This window comes from Labeo rohita, chromosome 6 (genome assembly GCF_022985175.1).
Source record: "Labeo rohita strain BAU-BD-2019 chromosome 6, IGBB_LRoh.1.0, whole genome shotgun sequence".
NCBI classification, from domain to species: Eukaryota; Metazoa; Chordata; class Actinopteri; order Cypriniformes; family Cyprinidae; genus Labeo; species Labeo rohita.
The window spans coordinates 13,637,657-13,662,353 of NC_066874.1; the positions used below are offsets into that span (position 1 = coordinate 13,637,657).

At 36.1% G+C, this 24,697-nt stretch overlaps 1 protein-coding gene across 5 annotated transcripts in view; it reads left to right on the top strand.

Annotated features, from left to right (window-relative positions):
* The window catches only part of rptor (regulatory associated protein of MTOR, complex 1), a 213,426-nt gene that overhangs the window by 69,193 nt on the left and 119,536 nt on the right, over nt 1-24,697 (top strand). For all 5 annotated transcript variants that reach the window (XM_051111869.1, XM_051111865.1, XM_051111867.1 and 2 more), the window contains exons 5-6: nt 15,712-15,870; nt 16,417-16,563. In XM_051111869.1, coding sequence (XP_050967826.1) covers nt 15,712-15,870; nt 16,417-16,563 — 306 coding nt within the window. The remainder of the gene's footprint in view (nt 1-15,711; nt 15,871-16,416; nt 16,564-24,697) is intronic.

Consider the following 24,697-nt stretch of genomic DNA (forward strand, 5'->3'; position numbering starts at 1 on the left):
TGGCTGAATATGGCCCCATGGATCAAGTTTGTTCACTGTCACACTGTTTCTAAAGACATACAGTATAACCTGCCCTGGTCCTCTGGGATTGATGTTTTAGTCCAGGGTACTGTTCTTTGCTCTCTAAATGCAGACACGCACACATGTACACAGACAAAGCACAAACAGTAATGACAGCACCTTTTTTAACAACACGCTCTGAACATCTTTCCAAACTTATAGTGAGCAGCATTTATAAACCTGTTGTCTAACAAAAGAGAACATTTAATAGAATATTTTTACTCTAAACTCACTTAATAACATCAGTCAAGTGTTTGAAATAACTTCCTTTTGTGATTTGAGGTGGCTTCTTATCATAGAATGAGGCAGAATATATATTTTATACTGAAATAGAGGCTATATTGATTAGCATTGGTTTATAAATGAACTTCATTATTATGAAAAGGGATTTTTTGTTTCTCCTCACAATGGATGCATAAAAGGCTCATGTTTTATAATAGCAGCTTTTTTTTTTTTTTCTTTTTTTTTTTTACATTTTGCGTACATCAGTTTGATTCTGTTAAAGGGGTGATATTTTGCTTTTTCACTTTTTGAACTTTAGGCAGTGTGTGGTGTGTATCTTTGAGCATAAAAAAAGATCTACAAAGTTACAAATCTCAAAGTCCACTCCAAAAGGAGATATTTCATTTTTAAAAAATCCCTTTTCAAGAACTGCAACAAACGGCTCCTTTGGACTACAACGTTTGTTTTCCGCATGCAATGATGTCACAACATGGTCCATTAGAATATCATTAAAATAAATCCCACCCACAGAAATTTGAATTGTTGGAGGGAGGGTAGGGACGAGGTGGGGGATTAGCCTAACTTTAGCGATGCAGCGTGGAGAGCTGCTTCAACGAGCTGCAGCGTGGCGGGTATAAACACAAGCATTGACTAGAATGGCTGCTTCAGAGCTGTAACGCGTCACAGACGTGTGCAGTACAGGGGGTTGAAACACGTGCCGAAGCCGCGATCTACTCCGGTTGTGCGTCAGAGCTGTAACGCGCCGCAGATGTGTGCAGTGTGTGCTAAGAGATTTATTCATCATACAGTGTAGATAGCTTCACTTATAACGCTAGTGTTTTTTTAAAATGCAGAAACTTGCACTAGAATAGGCTAGGCTAATCAGTGATGATGTTCTTTGATAATGTTAGGCTGCTTTTAGCCTTATGCTGGAGCTGGAGCTGACCAAAATATAGGTCCTTAAAAGTGCTTGAAATAAATTTGAAATAAATTTCGTTTAGTAGAATAGTGCTATTTAAAAAATGTTCCTATATGCGCAGTCAAAGACTAAATGAAACAGCGTTAATGATTGGGGTGGAGATGGGGTAGCACGAGAAAAGGTAGGCACATTGCGCAGCCCTGCATGAACCTATGGAGAAGCAGTGCATTTGTGACTGAAAACTACTGTGTGCTACTATGAAAAAATATTTAAGAGCATCAGTGCAAATGACCCTATCAGCTTCAAAGGTTTCTAACGTACTTACAACGTGTTTTGCAGCGGTGAGTAATGTATCATAGACATATGTTGATTCCTTGAAAACAACTATGTTTACATGCACAATTTTTTGGTTCAATCTGAATTCATTTCAGTTGATGAATCTGAATGTAGTGTTTACATGAACGCTAAATAAAGTGATCGGGTTGATGTGCGTGTTTTTTACAAGCTTCAAATTGGAATTTTAAATTTTTTTTTTAATTTTTAATTTTTATTTTTTTATACAGCGCACACTGCGCAAATATATTCTTTCCCATTCTTTGCACATAAAAACCACTCTCTTACCCTGTTTCTTTATTTATTTTTAACAGCAGAATTAATATTTATCAATTTCTGGATAAATATTACATATAAACTGCTGTGTCGTGCTGCTTATATTAATTACTCAGTAAAAATGCCCCTCCCCGTGTCCATAACCAGTCGTCTGTGGATGAGCTGCACTGATTATAATGGAAGATTGCGATGAACAAAGGAGAGAGACAGATTTTTTGATTAAGAGAGTTTGCAATTTATATTGATTTAATACAACAGTTCAGTAAAAAAGAAGTTAATATTAAGTGACTTGCATTGTCTGAACACTATTGCCTGATTTTGTCAACGAAAATTGTTTCAAACAAGGTAACAGCTAAGCTGCTGCGCATCTCCATTCAAACACAGCGTTGTTTTGTTTATGCATGAATGGGCATTTTTAAACGAATCTGATTCAATTACCCATTCATAAAGTCAGTCACTTGCTTCGTTCCTGAATGAATCAACCGTTTGAACAAATCAATTAAATGAACGATTCAGTGATGAATCAGTTTATATATAAAACATTAACCTCAACATGAAGTTATGAATTTCATTGCACTCATGCGACCGCTGAGCCTCATTAAACCATCTGAAGATGCACCTACAAGCCACTTTTGTGTTATTCTGTGCCACCTCTGTTGTACATTTTTTAAATATACTGATTTCATTTGATTGGATATTTATTCTACTTGTTTTTATTCAGATGTTTTAATTAGAAATTTTAAAAAAAGCTTATAAATATAATTTTTTTTAATTTGACAAAAGATGACATATTTTTAATAAAGTTAGAAAAATGCCATTACAAAGGTAAAAACACAATTTCCTGTAAATCTCTTTAAGGAGTCAAATATCGTCTCGTAATGGGAAGGTTAACATTTGATCAGAATTTGATTATTGATTAGAACGTGCTCCTGAAATTTTTGACTCTGCTTCTCATTTTTTTTTTAGAATTAGGAGCACAAGTACTCCTAAAAAGAAAAGTAAAAGTGTAGAGCCCTGTTTAACCATTTTTCTTAATTGAAAAATTGAGAAATTCTTTCAGATTTAAATCTTTTACAAGAATTACAGCAAAAAAACAGTTTGATGCAAGAATATACATTTTTATCAATATATGAGAAATTCAAAATTCCTTTGAACACGACTGCTCAAAATGGTCTAAATTTATGAAACCTACACATTCAAAACCTCGTTACTCTGAAATGTTTTTTAATATAAATGTTAAGTGTAAGTGAAGCGTTAAGTACTGTAAGAGGTGTGTCATGATGCTACATATGCTGGCGTGTGAATTTGATAGGTGCTTGATATAAAATAAATGGTGCTTTAAAAAGTCCTTGAATCTGGTGTTCATGAAAGAGTGGGAACCCTAAATCTAGCTTGCGCTAACAGTTGTACAGGGAACTTGCTTCTTCGACAATTGGCAAACACCGTCTAAGTTGTTTGCCAATCGCAACGCAGTGGGAGAGCTAGCCAATCACAACACATTTTGTTTTTCGGAAGGCGGGCCTTCATTAAACCCGTAACTAATTGAGCCTTATGTGCCAGGCTGGGAGAGATATATTGTAATAATGTAAATTATGTTCAAAATCATGCATTTTTTGTACCACCTAGCGTGAAAGCATGTTCTAGTATACCCCCAAAACAAAATCAAGAATAATAGGACCCATAATAGGACCCTGTTAAATTTGTAGATTTCCAAATATTCCATCCAAAAGCGCTTTCAAAGCCATAGTGAGCAAGGTGCTAGACAATGATGTCACTGCTATCTGTGGAAATACAAACGCATCTCCTGATATCTGAATCCAATTGGTCGATTGTCCCGTTCTGGGTCTCACCTCTTCATAAAACTCATGACAGGTGTCAACTGACAGGAGTGCAATCTTCACAGCTCCATCTTCTGAAAAACAGAATGGAGAAGAGGATGATGTCATCATTCAGCCCATGGAGGCAACATGATGCTGTACAATTATAGAATAGGAAAATACATACTTTTGTGAATCAAACCACATCATTAAATTAGGGCTGGATAATAAGGCATTTTTTCCCCCCAGAACATTTGACAAATTCAAAATTTCATTTATTTAATTATTTATTTATTTATTTTTACTTTTTAAAAATATCTTATAAATGTATAAATATAAATATTCATTGAAAAATTTAGGCCACTAAACCAGTCTTAAATCGCTGGGGTATATTTGTAACAACAGCCAAAAATACATTGTATGGGTCAAAATTATTGATTTTTCTTTTATGCCAAAAATCATTGATATTAAGTAAAGATAATGTTCCATGAAGATATTTTGTAAAATTCCTACTGTAAATGTATCAAAACTTAATTTTTGATTAGTAATATACATTGTTAAGAACTTCATTTGGACAACTTTAAAGGTGATTTTCTCAGTATTTAGATTTTCAGTATGAGATTTTCAAAAGTTATATCTCGACTAAATATTGTCCTATCCTAACAAACCATACATCAATGGAAATCTTATTTATTCAGCTTTCAGATTTTTTCTAAATCTCAATTTTGAAAAATTGACACTTATGACTGGTTTTGTGGTTCAGGGTCACATATACACTATATTGCCAAAAGGATTCGCTCACCCATACAAACAATCGGAATCAGGTGTTCCAATCACTTCCATGGTCACAGGTGTATAAAATCAAGCACCTAGGCATGCAGACTGTTTTTACAAACATTTGTGAAAGAATGGGTCGCTCTCAGGAGCTCAGTGAAATTCCAGCGTGGAACTGTGATAGGATGCCACCTGTGCAACAAGTCCAGTCGTGAAATTTCCTTGCTCCTAAATATTCCACAGTCAACCGTTAGCTGTATTATAAGAACGTGGAAGCGTTTGGGAACAACAGCAACTCAGCCACGAAGTGGTAGGCCATGTAAACTGATGGAGCAGGGTCAGCGGATGCTGAGGCGCATAGTGCGAAGAGGTCGCCAACTTTCTGCAGAGTCAATCGCTACAGACCACCAAACTTCATGTGGCCTTCAGATTAGCTCAAGAACAGTGCGCAGGAAGCTTCATGGAATGGGTTTCCATGGCCGAGCAGCTGCATCCAAGCCTTACATCACCAAGTGCAATGCAAAGCGTTAGATGCAGTGGTGTAAAGCACGCCGCCACTGGACTCTAGAGCAGTGGAGACGCGTTCTCTGGAGTGACGAATCGCGCTTCTCCATCTGGCAATCTGATGGACTAGTCTGGGTTTGGCGGTTGCCAGGAGAACGGTACTTGTCTGACTGCATTGTGCCAAGTGTAAAGTTTGGTGGAGGGGTGAATATGGTGTGGGGTTGTTTTTCAGGAGCTGGGCTTGGTTCCAGTCCCCTTAGATCCAGTGAAAGGAACTCTGAATGCTTCAGCATACCAAGACATTTTGGACAATTCCATGCTTCCAACTTTGTGGGAACAGTTTGGAGCTGGCCCCTTCCTCTTCCAACATGACTGTGCACCAGTGCACAAAGCAAGGTCCATAAAGACATGGACGACAGAGTCTGGTGTGGATGAACTTGACTGGCCTGCACAGAGTCCTGACCTCAACCCGATAGAACACCTTTGGGATGAATTAGAGTGGAGACTGAGAGCCAGGCCTTCTCGTCCAACATCAGTGTGTGACCTCACAAATGCGCTTCTGGAAGAATGGTCAAAAATTCCCATAAACACACTCCTAAACCTTGTGGACAGCCTTCCCAGAAGAGTTGAAGCTGTTATAGCTGCAAAGGGTGGACCGACGTCATATTGAACCGTATGGATTAGGAATGGGATATATATATGTATATGTATATGTATATATGTGTATGTATGTATATATATATGTATGTATATATGTATATATATATGTATGTATATATATATGTATGTATATATATATATATATATATATATATATATGTGTGTATATATATATATATATATATATATATATATATATTACTGTGCAAAAGTCTTAGGCCACCAGTACTTTCACCAGCTAAAAAATGGTTTAAAGTAAGTTATTTCTATCTTTTGCTGTAGTGTGTCAGTAAAAAATATCGGTTAACATTTCCAAACATTCTGTTTGCCATTAATTGTAATAATCTAGTGAGATTTTTGTTTGCTCAAGGAGTCTGACAACAGCCAGTGCTCCACACTGAGATCTAATCTCACCATCATCCAGTCTGTCTCTGGAATGACATGAAGAAACAGAAAAACTGAGACAGACTAAATCCAGAAGAACTGTGGCAACATCTCCAAGATGTTTCAAGTAACCTACCTGCAAAGCTACCTGAAAAACTATGCACAAGTGCACATAGGGCAAAAGCTGCTTTAAACGCAAAGGATGGTCACATCAAATGCTTATTTATTTTAGTTAATATAAGTTCTTTGATAAAGAAAATCTATTTATGACATTGTTTTTGACAGCATCCTCATTTTATGTGCCTAACTGCCTAAAAATTTTAACAGTACTGTAGCTTTGTAGGTATAGGTCTCTTAAAGCATCTTGGAGATGTTGCCACAGTTCTTCTGGATTTAGTGTGCCTTGATTGGATTGAATGATGGAGAGATCAGATCTCTGTTTGCACAAGGAGTCTGACAACAGCCTGTGCTCCATACAAAAATCTCACTGGATTATTATAATTAATGGCAAAATGAATGTTTAGAAATATGATATTTCCTACTGACACACTACAGCAAAAGACTGACTTTAACTGACTTTAAACCATTTTTTAACTGATGAAAACACTAGTGGCCTAAGACTTTTGCACACTACTGTATATATATATATATATATATATATATATATATATATATGCATGTATATGTCTGTGTGTGTGTGTGTGTGTGTGTATATGTATATATATGTATATATATGTATATGTATGTGTATATATATATATATATATATATATATATATATATATATATATATATATATTTTTTTTTTTATATCAAGCCGATTCAAATTCAAAATAACTAAAAGTATAACAGCAGTAGTAGGCTGTTGTGAACAGTAAATGTTTTGCGATAAACTTTAAGCTTTCAGCCTGTCACCATCATGAAAACTTGAAATATCAAACATACAGTAGTTCTTGAAAGGTTTTTGCATAGTTAACATGCGCTTGACTGACGTGTTGACGTGATTTCCTATTTCAGTGCCCATACCTTGTTTCTATCAACGCAAAAACGCATTCTGTGCGAATAGCTGTTTGGACAAACAATATTTCATTGACCATGTCACATGTTAGCTTCTAATCAGGAGCAGCATCATGCACTCTGATGATTTTTTTTTTCTCCTTACAGTTCTCTTAACGATCATTGGTGTATTGTCACCATGCTTAGTAATAATGTTTGTTGATATTTTTTATTTTAAACTGTGATTCCTCAATTAAAATAATAAGAATAAAATCGTGACAAAACATGGTGGATATGAGGACACTCCACATGAGCTTCATTTTCTAAGCTGCTTTGAGAGTTAAATTTAAAAATTTTTGGCATACACCTAACAGTCCTTAACAGATTAGTTAACTTCCAGAATAAAAATTTCCTGATAATTTATTTGCCCCTGTGTCATCCAAGATGTTTACATCTTTCTTTTTTCAGTCAGGGGAAAAAAAAAAAAAAAAAAAAAGTTGTTCACTGAGTTATCTCTTTGTATGTTTAAGCCATCTTTGTTCATTGTTTTTGAGGAAAACATTCCAGAATTTTTCTCCATATAGTGAAGGTCCAAATTGCAGATTCATTTCAGCTTCAAATGGCTCTACACAATCCCAGCCAAGGAATAAGGGTCTTCAAGCATTGTGGTCACATTTGAAAAGTCACGTTTAGTTAGTTTTTCATCTGTGTACTTTGGTTCAAAAATGTAGGGTAGGGCGAAAAACTCCATATCATTTTCACCAACTTCGAAATCATCTGAAATTTTTTTTTTATAAAGGGTGTTTGACTTTCTTTGCACGTTCACTTTGTAAACATTGGGTCGGTACTTCCACTTATGTCCACTTATGTCCACCAACATCAAAATCATCGCTGCAGAAGTACCGACCCAGTGTTTACAAAGTGAACGTGCAAAGAACATCAAACTCCCTTTACAAAAAAAGGTAAAACAGTGATGTACTGTTGGACGATTTTGAAGTTGGATGAGAAAATAAGATGGGAGTTTTCGACATACCCTGTCTTGAACAGGACTGCACAGAATACGCATGCGCATTGCAGAGGTAGACAAGATGAGCGTTTGAGATTAAAAAGTATAAAAAAAATTGTAAAATTGTAATTTTTGATTAAAATAACTAATCATTTTGCTAGATAAGACCCTTCTTCCTCAGCTGGGATCCTTTAGAGCCCTTTGAAGCTGCATTTAAACTGCATTTTGGATATTCAAACTCTGGGACACCATTGAAGTCCACTATTTGGAGAAAAATCCTGAAGTGTTTTCCTCAAAAAACAATTTCTTTATGACTGAAGAAAGAAAGACATGAACATCTTGGATGACAAGAGGGTGAGTACATTATCTGTAAATTTTTGTTCTGGAAGTGAACTTCTCTTAATCTAAATGGTCTTGGCTATTGGACCCGCAGTCCACCCATGCCTATTGATTCCCCGACCAGTACACCGCAAATGGCATTGTAAATAATATTACACCCATTACTTCAAATATCTGTTTTGATTATTATTTTTGTTTCTCTGTTCTGCTTTGCCTGAGTTCTGTTGGCTGGTTAGTGTCTTTGGTTTTCAATTGGATTCTTTTCACCTGTTGTTCATTGAGTTATCTCTTTGTATGTTTAAGGCATCTTTGTTCATTGTTCCGAGTCATACTTTATTTCATGGTTGTGTTGCATATTCACTGTTTTCCTGAGATTTTTTTTAATTAAAGATGGCTGTATTGGATATTCTCTCTTCATTGTGCGCTTCATTACAGCCAGGTGTTACAGGGTTAGTGAATTTGCAACTGCAGTCCGAGAGCTTTATTTCCCCCCTTTATTTTTTTTTTGTATGATGTGGAAAGCTCATGTTCATATTACACCCTCTTCAGCTGAGTATCCTATCCGTCCTGCTGTGGTGTTACACAATCATCTGATAAGCGTAGTGTTTGTGTGTGTGTTTTGTATATCAGTCTTTCGTTTCTCTGGCTCTCATCACTCTCACTCACTGATTGCTTTCAGACTCAATCCAGTTGCGTAATAATGTCACTTAGTCACAGGAACAGTCACATTATTTAACTGCCAATGGCCAATGGTACAGCTCCTCTGTGTGTATATGTGTGAGGAAGTGTGACTCCTCAAAGATGAGGACAGGAGGACAGGAGGTGACGTGTCTCTCAATCCTGACCCTCATCTGGTTCAAACCTGTTGCTTTAACAGCTTCTGACTCACTCTTACACACTTGAACTAACTGTCCAGCCAATTACATGGAGAGACAGCTTGGTCACAATCCTGCTTAAGTGCTTTTAATGAGAATGATTTGATTGATTCCAAGTGCTGCACAAGTGCAGAGTGAAGCATTTCACCCCTGTGTGATCTTTGAATTGTGTTAAAGTGGAGTGGCTAAATCTCACTTTCAAAAGCGTGCTTATAATCAGACCCGGACAGAATCTGCAGAGTACTACACTCATAATCAGTTTTGATTAATCAAGAAGTAGAACTTTGTGAATGAAATCTAGATATCTTTGTCTAGTTATGCGCATACATGTGGACCTCATTCATTTTTTCATAACTTTTATGACAAAATATGCATTTTGACTTTGGAATGTGCAGAGCCCGTATTTATTACATGAAATTCAATTAGATTTTGGTAACCTGATTGGAAGACACAGTAGCCCTGGTAGTTAGCGATTTTGCGAGCCCTGCACTACATCTTACACGTTACTGATTACTGACCATTGTCATTGACCTGTGGCATAGCTAGCAACAGGGTCAGCCCCACCTCCTCACTAAGATTTTTAAGTTTTTGTCTTTTCCTCGCTCAGAGTTGCTCTTAGATTGGTTTTGAATCACTCTTAAGCTAAGACTAAGACTAAATTAGGAGCTTTCTGAGAGAATTCTTAGAAGCTTTAAGAATATGGGCCCAGAGCATCTGGACACAAAAGGCATGAGACGTGAGTGCAATAGTCTCACAAATCTGTCTAGCATTTGTGTACGTAGAAAACAATGAAAAATGTAGCGTGTTGGAAAGGAAAAAAGTGTTCTATGTGAACGGCCCCTAAATTTTCATTCTCTTCAAAGAAGCTGTTGTAGAGTTTTTACAAGCATCCTCTACAGGTTCTTTAGCAGGCTGCTCCTAATTGCCACAGAGGTCAGTAATTCCCCAAGTCTTCCTGGTTTTCTTGATTTGGGTTCAAGCGTTCAGGTTGTTCGAGTTTTTTACAACCGGAGTACAGAAGAGTGAACAAAAAATCTCTCACTTATCTCGTCTTCTATCTTGACTTTTAACTTGTTTATCACATGGTCACAGGAAACTCTTCCAGTCTTTCTTTGTCGTGATTAACAGTTTTGTGTCATGATGTAATGTCCCATATTATGTCCCATATGTTTGGGAGTATGTGTGGGTCACATATTCAAGCTATTTGACTGAGCATGTACCTTATCAAATTATGTTAGAACAGTGCAGCAAAAAGATTTTTAGTAAAAAGACTACTATTAAAAAACTCCACAACTTCCCTCTGAAGACAAATGTGCAAAAATCTTTACTGATTGATTGGCTGAAAAAGTATACCTCCATGTCATAGTGGCTGTCATTTTTATTGATGTAAATACAGCTTGGCACTGAACTTTTTTTTATTTTTATTTTTTAAAGAGTCTTAAAAATCAGTTTGTCTTTTGTCATTTACTTGCCCTTTGTATGTTCCATATGTTGTTTCAGACATGTATACATTTGTTTTCTTCTGCAGAAGAGATGTTGAAGAAAATTGGTAATCAAACCATTTATACTTTTGGGTAAGCTATTCTGTAGAATTATTTATGAGTTAATAATTCATGCTGTTTGTAAAAAATAAATAAAATAAAATACAATTTCTTATGGAGTTTGCCCTGCTGCTTCTTTTTCCATGTTGTAAGAGCTCAGTCCTGCCTTTGTCATCAAAATCAACAGTCTCAGTGTTGATTATTTCTTGGTCTCATATATCATTTGTAGTTATGACTGATGTAAGGTTTATGCAAGGCTGCCTAACTTGTGAAGTACTCTGAGATATTTTGTATGATCAGAGAAGAGTAGAGCTGAGAAGAAGAGAAATTAAATTATAAAACAACAGGAATTTGAGGTGACTCAGAAAACAGCACCTTCCTTCTCAGGCTAGATATACAAATACATTATTCTCATTTCTTAAGCTTAGGTTACAGTGATATTTTTACTGATAGTATCAGAGCACAGAAACTCATCCAAGAGCTGTATATCAGTTTCATATCATTATATCTCTTAATTAAGTAGGGTTGTTATTTAGCGCTCGTAATTGCTGAATGGTCACAGTGATTGGATTTACAACCAACTCTTCTTGACAATGGATGATTGTTTGCTATCATTGCACCAATGAATGGCTGACACAAGTAGTGGTTGACTGGTATGAATTTTTTTAATGACTGATGCCAATATCTTGAAGAGCACTGTAGCTGATGGCTAATGTAAGTCATGATATATTATTGTCACCCTAGTTGATTTAAAGATGGTAAAAAAAAAAACGACTATTGACTGTTGAATTATTGAATTATTAAAAAATATAAATTAATTTAAAAAAAAAATGCAAACCCAAGTTGGTAATGTAGCCACAAGCCAAAGTGTGCATACTTTTTCTAATTATTTAACAACCCGAGTCAGTTACTTTGTCATTTTTATCCTATTGTTTGTTATATTTATTGGTTTGATCAGTGTCTTGTAGTTTTTGGTTTCCTATGCTGTTGTAGGCTATAGGGTCCTTGGAAATAATTGAACTAATTTGGCGAAGTGATATGGACATTTATCACAACTGATTCAACTCATCAGCTCATTATTGGAGACTGGAAGACCTGAAGTAGGTGTGTCAGATATAAGGAGACATACAAAATGTGCAGTGCTTTGGGTATTCATGGAGAGGTTTGAAAACCACTGCCTTAGAACGTTCATCAACCAATCAGTATAAAGCATTCAGTAGCCCTGTAATATAAAGTTTACTAATTTATACTTTACATTCTTAAAGGAGAACTCTACTTCCAGAACAACAATTTACAAATAATTTACTCACCCACAATGTTCATGTCTTTCTTTCTTCAGTTGTAAAGAAATTGTATTTTGAGGAAAACATTTAAGCGTTTTTCCCCATATAATGGACTGCTATGGTGCCCCGATTTTGAACTTCCAAAATGCAGTTTAAATGCAACTTCAAACGATCCCAAATGCAGTTGTAAACGATCCCAGCCAAGGAAGAATGGTCTTATCTAGCGTAACGATCGGTTATTTTAATAAAAATAATACAATTTATATAATTTTCAATGCCAAACGCTCGTCTTGTCTTACTTTGCCTGGACTGTTTTTGTTCCGGTTAATGACAGGTAGGGTATGTTGGAAAAACTCCCATCTCATGTTCTCCGTCAACTTCAAAATCTGTTTTACCTTTTTTGTTAAGGGTGTTTGATCTTATTTGCATGTTCACTTTGCAAAGACTAGGTCGGAACTTCTTCAATGATGTAGAATGATTTTGAAATTATTTTTGAAGTTGAGGGAGAAAATACGGTCTGAGTTTTTCAACATACCCTAACTGTCTTGAGCCAGAGTACACAGAGTTCAAGGACTGCAAGGCAAGATGAGTGTTTGAGAATAAAAAGTATTTAAATAGTATTTTAAATGTAAATAACCGAAAAATTATATAAATTGTATTATTTTTATTAAAATAACCGATCGTTACGCTAGATAAGACCCTTCTTCCTCTGCTGGCATCATTTACAACCGCATTTGGGATCGTTTGAAGCCGCATTTAAACTGCCTTTGGAAGCTCAAAATCGGGGGACCATACCAGTCCATTATAAGTGGAAAAATACTGAAATGTTTTCCTCAAAAAACAGAATTTCTTTATGACTGAAGAAAGAAAGTCATGAACATCGTGGATGACAGGGGGATGAGTAAATTATTTGTAAATTGTTGTTCTGGAAGTGGAGTTCTCCTTTAATACGGCAATCTTTTTATAGTGTTTTTCACAAATAAAGATGTATGCATCAGGCCACCTGAGTGTGACATAAACAGTTCTATAAAGAAGTTAATATAGATTAGTTTACATTTTAGCCATAGTATGGGCTGTTATATTGTTTATTGTTGCTCTGTTAATAAAAATAATTCTCAAAGAAGCTAAAGAAAGGATCAAATGTTGTGTTTTTGAGCAAAACACAGATGGCAGCCTGTCTGGAACACGGGCAACCGGTGATACAAACTCCAATATAAAAAGTCAAGACTCCTGGAATGGCAGTCATTCAGTCTAACCAGAGGACTAACAATGAAGGGTGATAGATTGTCTTGTCCGTGCAAGCCCTAGTAATGGTAGCTTGTGGTAGCTTGTGGTGTTTGTAAGCAAGATGCCTAATCGATGGCATAAGAAAATAATTCTTCATACAGGAGTGTTTTAAAAGGGACATTGGATGCAAAATTAAATTTTACATGGTCTATAAATGTGCCTTAGCAGTGTGTGAATGCAACCATCCTACAGTGATTAAAATCCATTCACTCCCTTTTTTTAATCTACAAAAAATCTGAACAGTCTCAATTATCAAGCCGTTTTGATTTCTGAGCAGTATGACATCATACTGCCCAGCCCCCGCCCACGACTGCTGAGTGTCCCTTATTAGCATATTTCCATCTTTAGCCAGTTGTACGCTGTCCACCATTGTCTCCGTGCTCAAGCAGCCGTAGCAACAATGTCTCGTTAGCAATGCAGGTGTTTTGTAGTTGGACGTAAAGTGAACACAAGTCTTCATTTTCTCCCGACATTAGAGCCACTGAGGACACAGTGAATTACTTTTGTCATTAATGGTAACGTGCCACAGAATACACAAAAATTAAAGAGAGTGGTGGGGTTAGCAGTTAGCAGTATTTAAAGTTAGCAGTTTGTGTAAAATGGACAACAGATGTCCCCTTTAAACCTGACAATGGCTAACTGTGGATAAGTGAAAATGGTTAACTGTGAATTAGCAGAATTGTCTCTGGAGTGGACCACTGAATTTATTTCACATATGATATTATAAATAATGGAAAGGCCTGCCACTGCTTGATGGGTTATCTCCACATTGTCTTGTTTGTTCTATTTGTGTGCCGGATGGAAGTCGGCATTTGGTGTCTTTAAGAATGGGCATGTCTGACTTGGATGCTGAAGGGCTTCTGGTCTTCAGTTGTATGTCTAAAATATTAAATGATTGTGAGATATTCTGCACACACGTTTGTCCTGTCATGGTGGGGCTTTCCTTCGATTTCTATTGTTTTAAGCTGAGGTAATGGCATTTTCTATCTCCTAACTCTTCTCCCAGCATTGTAGGTGATTTTACGATTGCCTATCCTTTGTGGAGGCTGCTGGTCCCCCCCAATCTAGGCAAAATCTACACGCACTCTCACACCTTTCCACTGACCTGTAGTGTATGTCGGGACATGATGCTGTGATATAAACAATTCTAAACACAATTCCATCACACTCTCCTAAGCACTATCTCTCACTCACTCAGAGTTATGTAATGCAACACACACACACACACACATACTTACATACACCAGCTGGAGAGGACAGTTAAAGAATGAGGCGTTTCACGCTGTATCATTCTCTCTTTCTCACATACTCAGCAGATGCAATTCTTGCCTCCTCTGTGATTATCAAATTTCTATTGTTTCATTTCATTTTTATAAAGCTTTTAGTTCTGCTGGGATTGAGACACACCAGGGAAGTGTAAACTTCATATTAAACAAATTTCTTTGGGCAAAATGACAGTGTTTCCCCTGATATTATATTAGGGGGGCGGTAAAGTTAATTTTATTTTCTATATAGCGCCAGATCACAACAAAAGTCTTTTTAGGTTACCTTTCCTATAGAACAGGTCTGCACCTATACCTATTTATCTCATTATCTTATCTACAATGGAGTCCATTCAAGAAAGCGAAATTTATTGTATAGCGCGGAATGTCAATTTTTGTCTTGTCAATGTCAATTTTTAGATGAAAAAATCAAAATTGGGACTGTCACTTAATTTGAATCGCGATATGGACTAATGTCTGTGATTATTAAAATGCAAAAAGACAGTTTAGTTACGAATCCTGCATGTTCCACTTGGCTCTGTATGTATGAATGGCGGAAACAAGGTTTTGTTTACTACACAAATACTGAAGCACATGTGAGTCTCGCAGTGATTTTCAGCCTCTGTGTCTCATTATATGATAACATGAGCACATGAACTTCATCTCCAGACCTGCTGTGAGAGTCAATTCATGTGAATTTTACCGTTTCATTTGAGAAAACTATATGATATCATACTGTATACACACAGAAACTTCACAGCAATCTGTCAAAATAAAAGTATGGTTTAACGTGTAACAGAAATATAATTGCTCTTGTATTACTTTTGTACAGTATAATGTATGTCTTTATACATTTCTATTTCTGGCCAAATTAAATAAAACAATTACATTAAAAAAAACATAGAAATTTAGACTTTTGTTCTTCAGCCAAGTATGCACATTTATCAGTCAATACAAATAACCTTGAAAATGGCCATAAAATAGCAGATTTTCTGTATTGTTGACTTTCAGATAGATTCGTTTGTAAGGGTTGATGATTTTTAACCAGTTTTAATGTTAATTTTTATTATATTATAATGGGAGTTCTCAGATATTTTGAGATCTGCGCTGGCACATTCCTTCATTAATGTTTTTACTGGATGTCATTGTCATCTAATATCCTCTCTCATCCAGGCCCGCTATAAGCAGAGTTTGGACCCTACAGTTGATGAGGTGAAGAAATTGTGTACTTCACTGCGGCGAAATGCCAAAGAGGAACGTGTTCTCTTTCATTATAATGGCCATGGGGTGCCTCGACCCACTGTCAATGGAGAGATCTGGGTCTTCAACAAGGTAAGGTAAAAATAACCAGAAAAAATGGGTGGAATTTTTATCTGTTATTCTCACTTTAGTGAGCAGTGCTAAATAATACACTCTTAAAAATAAAGATGCTTCATGATGTCATAGAAGAACCTTTGTTGTCTAAATGGTTCCAAAAAGAACTTTTAATTTCTGAAGAACCTTTGTGTTTCACAAAAGTTTATTTGTGGCAAAATAAGGTTCTTCAGATTATAAAAAGGTAAAAAAAAAAAAAAAAAAAAAAAAAAAAAAAAAAAAAAAAAAAAAGAGATGGTTCTTTAGAGAACCTTTGACTGGCTTGTTCTTTGTGGAACCAAAAATTGTTCTTCTATGGCATCGCTGTAGAGAACCTTTTAAAACACCTTTATTTTTTTAAGAGTGTACGGTTATTTTAATCTCTCTACATTTACCAGTTACCAGCAGTAGTTTGTTTATGCGTGTACTTTCCTTATTTTCTTCAAATAAAATGAATTTCACTAGTTTTGGCCATGAACTGAGTCGCTGTCAAAAAGAATATCTTTCTTTCTCTTGCTCTTTCAGAACTACACACAGTACATCCCTCTCTCTATCTACGACCTACAGACGTGGATGGGAAGTCCCTCCATCTTCGTGTATGACTGCTCTAATGCAGGGATCATCGTCAAGTCATTCAAACAGTTTGCATTGCAGAGGGAGCAGGAGCTGGAGGTGTGTGATATTACACAAACACTCACTCATGTGCACACCATCATGGTCAAATGTCAAACTGATGTGTTATTTAAATCTGAGAAAATCGTAAAGCGTGAAGACAATTTATTGATAAATTCAGAGATGGAGAAAAAAACATTTAAGATGATACATATCTGAACACTCAATGTCTTGGTGTGTTTTAGATGTTTTAGTAGTCAATTTTAGAGGTCTTTTCTGTGGAACACAAAAGGAGATATTTTGCAGTTTTCAAGCTGTTCTTTACCAGTAAATGAGAGTGGGTGGTGATTCTGTCTCTTAAGCTCAAAAAAAGGACAAAAAAAAATCATTTTCAGTACCATAGAAGTAGCTCATACAATTGTAAATTATAGTCCAAGTCTAATTTCTTCTTGAAATCTGGCACACAACAGGTCACAAGACAACAGCAACAAGTGATGTTTATTCTGTGTATTACCATCTATTTTCATTAAATGGAAAAAAACCAACATGGACATTCTGTTAAACAATTACTTTTGTGTGTCATTGAGGAAAGAACATCATATGGGTTTGGTACAGAGGGTGTGTGAATGATTCATTTTTGGGATAAACTATTCCTGTATTAGTAGTGCAATGTTTTTGAAAAATTACATCAGAATTGTACAATTTCCTCCACTTCTCGGACCTGTCAATCACAGAAAAACTCAATCCCCAGTACTTTCAGAATAAATAGCAAAAAAAAAACAACAACAATAGAACACTGATAGAACACTCATCTCTGTCTGCCTCTCTCTCTCTCGCTCTCTCTCTCATGAGTGTTTTGCATAAGACAATGGGCACTGATACGAACATAATATATATATATATATATATATATATATATATATATATATATATATATAAAATAATTTTATAAACAGTTATAAGAATGTAAAAATAAAATTTATTATTTCTTTTAAAAAAATAAAACTTTTTAAGATTTTAAGATTATTATTCTCTTTCACTTTCTAAGTGCAGGCTGCTGGACTGAAGTGGAGTGATTGGGGTCAAATTAAAACTGCAGTGTTGAACTATAGTTACTATGGGAAGGGCGAATATGTGATGACAATAAGAAAGATAAGTGTACCTCTCCTTCCATCAATCAGTGAAGAGGGCTAAAGGAGAGAGATGAGGGAAGAGAAGAGAGGTGATTTTATTCATTCATCTCATATATAAGAGTTGTAATTGAATTGAACTGATGCCCCCTCATCGTCTATCTCTCTCTGTCTCTGAGTACAGTGGACAGTGTGAGTTTTCAGGCTGCTGCATGTACCATAATTGATCATATCTTGCTAAAAGAATATAAGAAAAGGAACTGTGAATTAGGACAGGCTCTGGTTAACTCATCTGACTGATGATAATTACATGCCCACCCTCAAATTTGAATCTTGATTAGGCGTTTTGAAGTTCATAACATTGAATGGAGAGCAGAAACAAAGAGTCATACTTGAACTAGTGCGATTTATGTTAGGAAATGGTTAGATAAGGAATATCAGCTGTGCTATTTCTGTTTAGTTGGATAAATCTAGAGCGAGAACAGAACAGAGCGGGCTTACAGTTATGTCATGGAACAAAGCGCAGAAATATTGCAATACAGAACAGCGAGCCCCCCGCCAGAGACCATCACCATTCTTTCCGAAAGTTTATGAAGAACTCACCAAGTTGTGGCATGCTCCCTACTCGGCCCATGTCCACTCTCTTTTGCCTCTGTTGCCTTCACCTCCATTGATGCCGCTGAGCAAAAAGGGTACGAAAAGGTTCCTCCCTTTAAAGAGGCCGTCGCTGCACATCTCTGTCCACCCACCTTCTTCAACTCCCCATCTCCCCCACTGGGCTGTTTGGCCCTGCGGTGGATGAATTCACTAAATTATTCAGTGCTGCACAGAAGTCATTGCAAGCAACTTCCTCCCCAAGCGCTCCAGCTTGGTTTACCAAGGGGTCTGGTTCTTATCAATGGATCTGAAAGATGTTTATTTTCATATCCAGATAGCCCCTCATCACAGACCTTTCTTGATGTTCATGTTCTAAGGGGTGGCTTACCAATATACAGTCCTCACATTCTGACTGTCTCTGGCACCACACACCATTACAGTGTGCATTGGGGCACTCTCCCCAGTCAGTTGGTAGGAAAAACTTCTCAAGACTCTACAAGGCCCTCCATTTGAGCTGCTACAGTCAGTCGAATGGCAGTCCCTTTCACTTAAGACTGCCCTCCTGCTGGCTTTAGCGTCAGTCAAGCAAGTGGGTGACCTGCATGTGCTTTCAATGAGCAGTTTCTGCCTTGAGTTTGGCCTAACAACTGCAAAGTCATCCTCAAGCCAAGGTACGGCTATGTGCCTATGTATCCAATCAGACTTCTGTATTTCAGAGTTTTGCCCAAGCATGATCAATTGACGCAATACTTGTTTCTGTTATCTAAAGGAACCTAGGTTACATTTTGCACTTTTTACATTCAGGTCTTATGAACATAGAGCTAATATTACTAATTGTTTTCTGTTTAATAATGTTTAAACTTTATGTAAGTTAGGCTAGTAATTTTTGCTGTGATATGGAAACTGGAATCGAGAATTGTGAAATTTCACTTCTGTCTAAAAAATGACAATATAAAACGAGTAAAAAAAAAAATACTGCACAACTACTTCAGATATTTGGTATCAAGTAGAATCTGTATGTAGATATATAGTAACAATTTAGTTAATTCATTATCTAAGAGCCTGTTTACATCTGGTTAATTCATGCATCATTAAATCTAGGATTCTGTTTTGTTGTTTTTTAAATTTTCTATATTATGTACTATAATATTTCTTATAGTAAAGAGCATATAGAGGAGAAAAGAAAGGGAGAAAGTGAGAGAGTGATAAAGAGAGATAAACAAAAGAGTATGTTCCGGAAGGATGTTAATAATGCAGAAGGGTCCTCATGCAGGGAGTCCCCCACACAGCTCAGTCTGTTACGATGCCTGGCATACAAGTAATCTACCTTTATATAATAAACACACTTATAAACATTATGGTAAAGTTTGCATGTAATCAGCTGATATTTTAAAGTCTCTGAGTGCTCTATTAAGGGCAAATAACCTTCCTGTTTAATGTCTTATGTCCTGTTTGAGATGATAACTTTGTGTTGAAGACAACTTAAACTTCCCCTGAGAGTACCTGGATAGAGAAAAATGATCAGTCAGTCAAATGTCAGATATTAAGACTTACTGACCCTTTGTATATCTAAAACTGTTGTTTTATTCATCTTGTGTGTTAATCACCGTTATTTGCACTTTTGCACAACAAGTTTTTTATATGAAAAACTTAAACTTTCCAGCTAACTGAAATAAGCTCTTATTTTAAATGCAACAGTTTATTAAGCAGTTTATTTGCGTTTGCCTATGTTGAAAACTGGCACAATAGGTCCCAAGACACACAAGAACAAGTGACATTTTTTTCTGTGTATCATCTACTTTGACTAAATGAGGGAAAACAGCTTTGACATTTTTTTTAAACATCATCTTTTGTATTCCATTGAAGAACGAACATCTAGGTGCCACACCACAATATGTGCAATTGTAAATAAACTGTTCCATTTCAAAAGTTAGATTTTTCTGACTATTATTTCATGTCAGGCTTTACAGGGTTAAGTTTATTTTATTTCATAAACCTCTACAATGCAGGTAAATCACTCACTTATGCGACTACATTTTTATGCTGGACGACAAAACAATATCTGTCATTAGACATTGGCTAATCAGTTTTTAAATGTCCCTTACCAGTGTTTGAGTTGGAGGCTAAGAATAAGTTTAGAACAGCAATATTTTTCCTCACCTACACTTGAACACTGACTGATAATTTGAGAGTTTGACTCTCTACCAATAAAGCACACTATTCCAATTCATATTAGTCAATATCGCAGCGTATTTGATGCAACGTATTTGAGCGGCAACTCACTGTAGCTAAGCTGTGAGAGAACTTTTTGCATCCACACATGAGAGAGAAAGAGTACATACACATAGAATTGACACACTGTCAAAATATCAGTAGTTCATTTGGACTTATTCAGCCTTTAGGAACAAGCAGAAGCCACTGCTGGTTCATGTGGTAGTGGTTGAAACTAATGTGCAAGTGGTGAGCGATCACCTATCATAAAAAAGCTTGATTGACTGATGTTTAAGTAATATCTACGTTCCACACAGTGAAGAGATGACTCTGGTGGTGGCAGACAACTTCCACTGTTGTGTTGGGCCTTGTTGCAGTGGATTTATTTCACCTTTGCAAATTTGAGCCTTTCAGATCCAACATAATGATTGCTTGAAGCTGTCAGAGGTGGCCACCGTGTGCATAGCATAAAGTTCACATTAGGAGCAACTAAAGTTTTTTTTTCCATGCATAATTCACTTTCCAAACCAATTCCAGATTAACCTACACATTACAGTACATAAAAAATATTTCCCATGCTTCCATGTGTACTTTAATAGGTAAGTTAATATACCTTGTTGCATCACAAACAGTACTCATTAAGAATATACACTTACGTACATGGATATGGAAAAGATTTTTTTCATTTTGTGTCCACTGAGGGAGTCTATAATGAGCGAAAGGGTGGATGGATCAGTCCATCAAGTCAAGTCACCTTTATTTATATAGTGCTTTTAACAATACAGATTGTGTCAAAGCAGCTTTACAGTATTAAACAGGAAAATAAGGTGTCTATAATGCAAGAGGACAGTAGTAAACACAGTAAACAGTTTTCAGTTAAAGTCAGGTCATCATTGATTCAGCGCTTTCAACATCCAGCTCATTTCACTTCAAATGGTATCTGTGCAATCAAGTCGATAATATTGCCGGAAATTAAGTGTCCCCAACTAAGCAAGCCAAAAGCAACAGTAGTCAGGTTTCCAGCCAAAGTTGCGAATTTAACTTATGCGCAAAAATTGAAATATCTCATAAAACATTTGCGAATAAGCAGTTTCCATCCAACAAGTCAAAGAGAAAGCAAAAATCACTTCCAGATAATCTGACACTATCTATTACTAAGGAAAGTAGGAGAACAACTGAATATAGTAATTTTCATATATAATAAATTACCTGCACCTCAGAGCGAGCAGATGAAACACAATAAATCAGATCATTTCTTTCGGAGGTGGATTCCTGCTGTTTGGGAGGCAATTATACAGAAATACTTTGACGACAGACTTTGCTAAGGCATTTCAGAATGACCATAACAATATTTCAGATGCCGCAGATGACTTTTTTGATGCATATGGAGGAATTTATTCGGCAAATGCACTTCTATCTCCCATTATTCGCATTAACCCTTTTTCGACCAAGTCAAAAACCACCTCAAGCAAGCATAAACTTTTTACCGCTTTAAAGATAGTTTGCGGTTTGATATTCGGATTTCTTTTGGCTATAAATACAAAAAAAATATTATGACAGCGCGCTGTGTATTTATAGCCAAAAAAAATCTGAATATCAAACCGCAAACTATCTTTACTGCAGTAAACTTTTTTGTGAATTATTTTTATTCCAAATGTGGGTTTCCATTGCTCGTTTCTGATGCGAAACTTCAAGATGCGCATAAAAACAGGGTGATGGAAACTAGGGGTGTAACGATACATGTAGTCGTACTGAATCGTCACGGTACGGACATCTCGGTTTGGTGTATGAGGCCTTACAGTGAATACAGGCAATTCACCCTCAATCCACAAGGGGGCGCCCAGAGTAATGCAACGCTGTTTGATAACTGCTAGCAGAAGAACAGCGAATGCTGTGAGTTGCGCATTTGAAAACAAAGCCCACACAAATATGGAACGCCATTGGGGACAATACCTATTATATGAAACGCTTGAAATCTGGACGTATTAACACGCAAAGTTTGTACGCGTAAATACGAAGTGTATGTTCGGGTGTCGCGTCAGACTGCACAACAGCAAATAGCGTTGCTCTATTTAGGATTTAATTTGCATTTGTGATGGGATGGCACGTTGCTGTATACGTATATAAACATCAGACGACATTTCTTTTCGTGAGGGATGACGTGCTGTTAGGTAAGCAAATACCTATGCAAACGTCACACGTAACATTTGTTCGTGAATGAGATCATAATTTTACGTTGACATGTACATAGGCAGGCGTTAAACTTTAGAGTCAATGATGCATTTATACGTTGGTTGTGATGTCAGTGCTGTGTCATCTCATCCCGTTTGTACTCATGCAGGTTTTTTGTCTCCGGTAACGTGGAAAAGTGGATTGCTCTCTATGATGGCTCTTAGAAATTTTTTATTAAACTGTCAAAGAACTTTTACAGACTGCGTTCAGTTGACTTATATAAGACATAAGTGATGTAATAGGCTATATACACATATGTATAACATATATTAACATACATAGAACATACAACACTGGATACGGCCATAGCCAGGGTTTAATTATTAGTGAGGTCCACGGTGAGGTGTCAATAATTATACATAATAGCGCCAATAAATGCCATAAATCATTCAACTTTAATAAATACAATGAATAATAAAATTAGCAAAGGCTAAATACTAAATACTGTGGCTATTGTTTTTTTTAAAATGACTGGAGTAATCTCCGAGTGGGCCAGCATCAATCTGGTATGAGAGACATGCTCCTTGAAGTTGGGGTGTCAGTTTGACTGGAAATAATACAAATATCTTGAATGTATACTGTATATGTCAGATAAAAATAATGTAATAACAACAATATATTGTAACAATCACAAATTTAACAATTATATTATAACAATCAGGCAAATCCAAAAGCAGAAAACAAAGCACCAGTAGCCTATGACAATTCACAAATCTTTATTCAACCTTTAAACCCAGACACAATCATACGACACAAAAACATTACAGAATCACTACAACAGGCGGACCATACAACGTAAACTGTGGGGCAGCCAGTACAAGTCCAAGTGTAAATAGCAACAGTTGTGGATTCAGTAGACATTTAGATGCTATTTACTTATAAATAGTGAGAGATAACGTCACTATTTGCTCCTCAGTATTGTTGTGCATTAAACATCCTGCAATATAACCACTGATCTATAATAGAGAACTGGATTGCTCATGACGTCATAGAAGTGAAGCCACCGCGCCGCCATATTGCTATTCCCTAGTATTCGCAAACATTCTATTGAATGAATGGGAACTAATACGACTTTAATGAGAAAACATCACCTAACAAGTCAGCGTTTTCATATCTGACGTCTCACTGTACATTCTCACAGCGCAAACGTCCTAAGCATGTAAACGGTTATTGTTTAATGTCGGGAATTCCCTCTGCTTATTAAAAATATACATTACAGTAGCGAACATCATGAACATGATAAACATCGGACGTTCACCATGTTTACAAATGACAAAATGCTCATTCTGAAATCTGAAAGATTTACGCTTTGTATACATATAATTTGCCTTGCACAGTTAATAATTGTTTGTGCTGTTTTGTTATAGTATTTTTATTCGTAACGTTACAGACTAAATGAATGTTTCAACAATGATTTCGTTAACATCATTCTGAAGCAGGTAATGATTTAAACGTTTACTTCAGCCTACATAACATTCGTGTTGAGATAAATGTTAATAATAAACGTTAATAATGCAAAAATGTTAAATATAACATTTTAAAATGATTTAAATAACTAAAAAGATAAAATGAAAATTAAACTTTAAAATGTAACTAAATGAAAGTAAAACTGTCAGCAGATGGTGTTAAGTCACTGATTTTATCACTGAATCATTTTTTCAGGAATGAAGCGACTCTCTTTATGAATGGGTAATTGAATCAGATTCGTTTAAAAACGCCCGTTCATTCATAAACAAACACAGCTGTGTTTGAATAGAGATGCCGCTTAGTTGTGACTTTGTTTCAGACTATTTCCATTGACGAAATTGAGCAAAATCAGGTAGTGTTATAGTCAGATAGATGTAATTTAGGTCACTTAATATAATAGAATTTGCGCGATCTTTAAGAGTTTAAAATAGATGTTGCTCACTTAGGGACATTAAAATATGCACATCATAACTTGGAGGAATAACGCTGACTAATTACATTTGGTATGGATTTAAAGACATCAAGCTTTATTTCCAAGATTTGAATTTCAATACAGC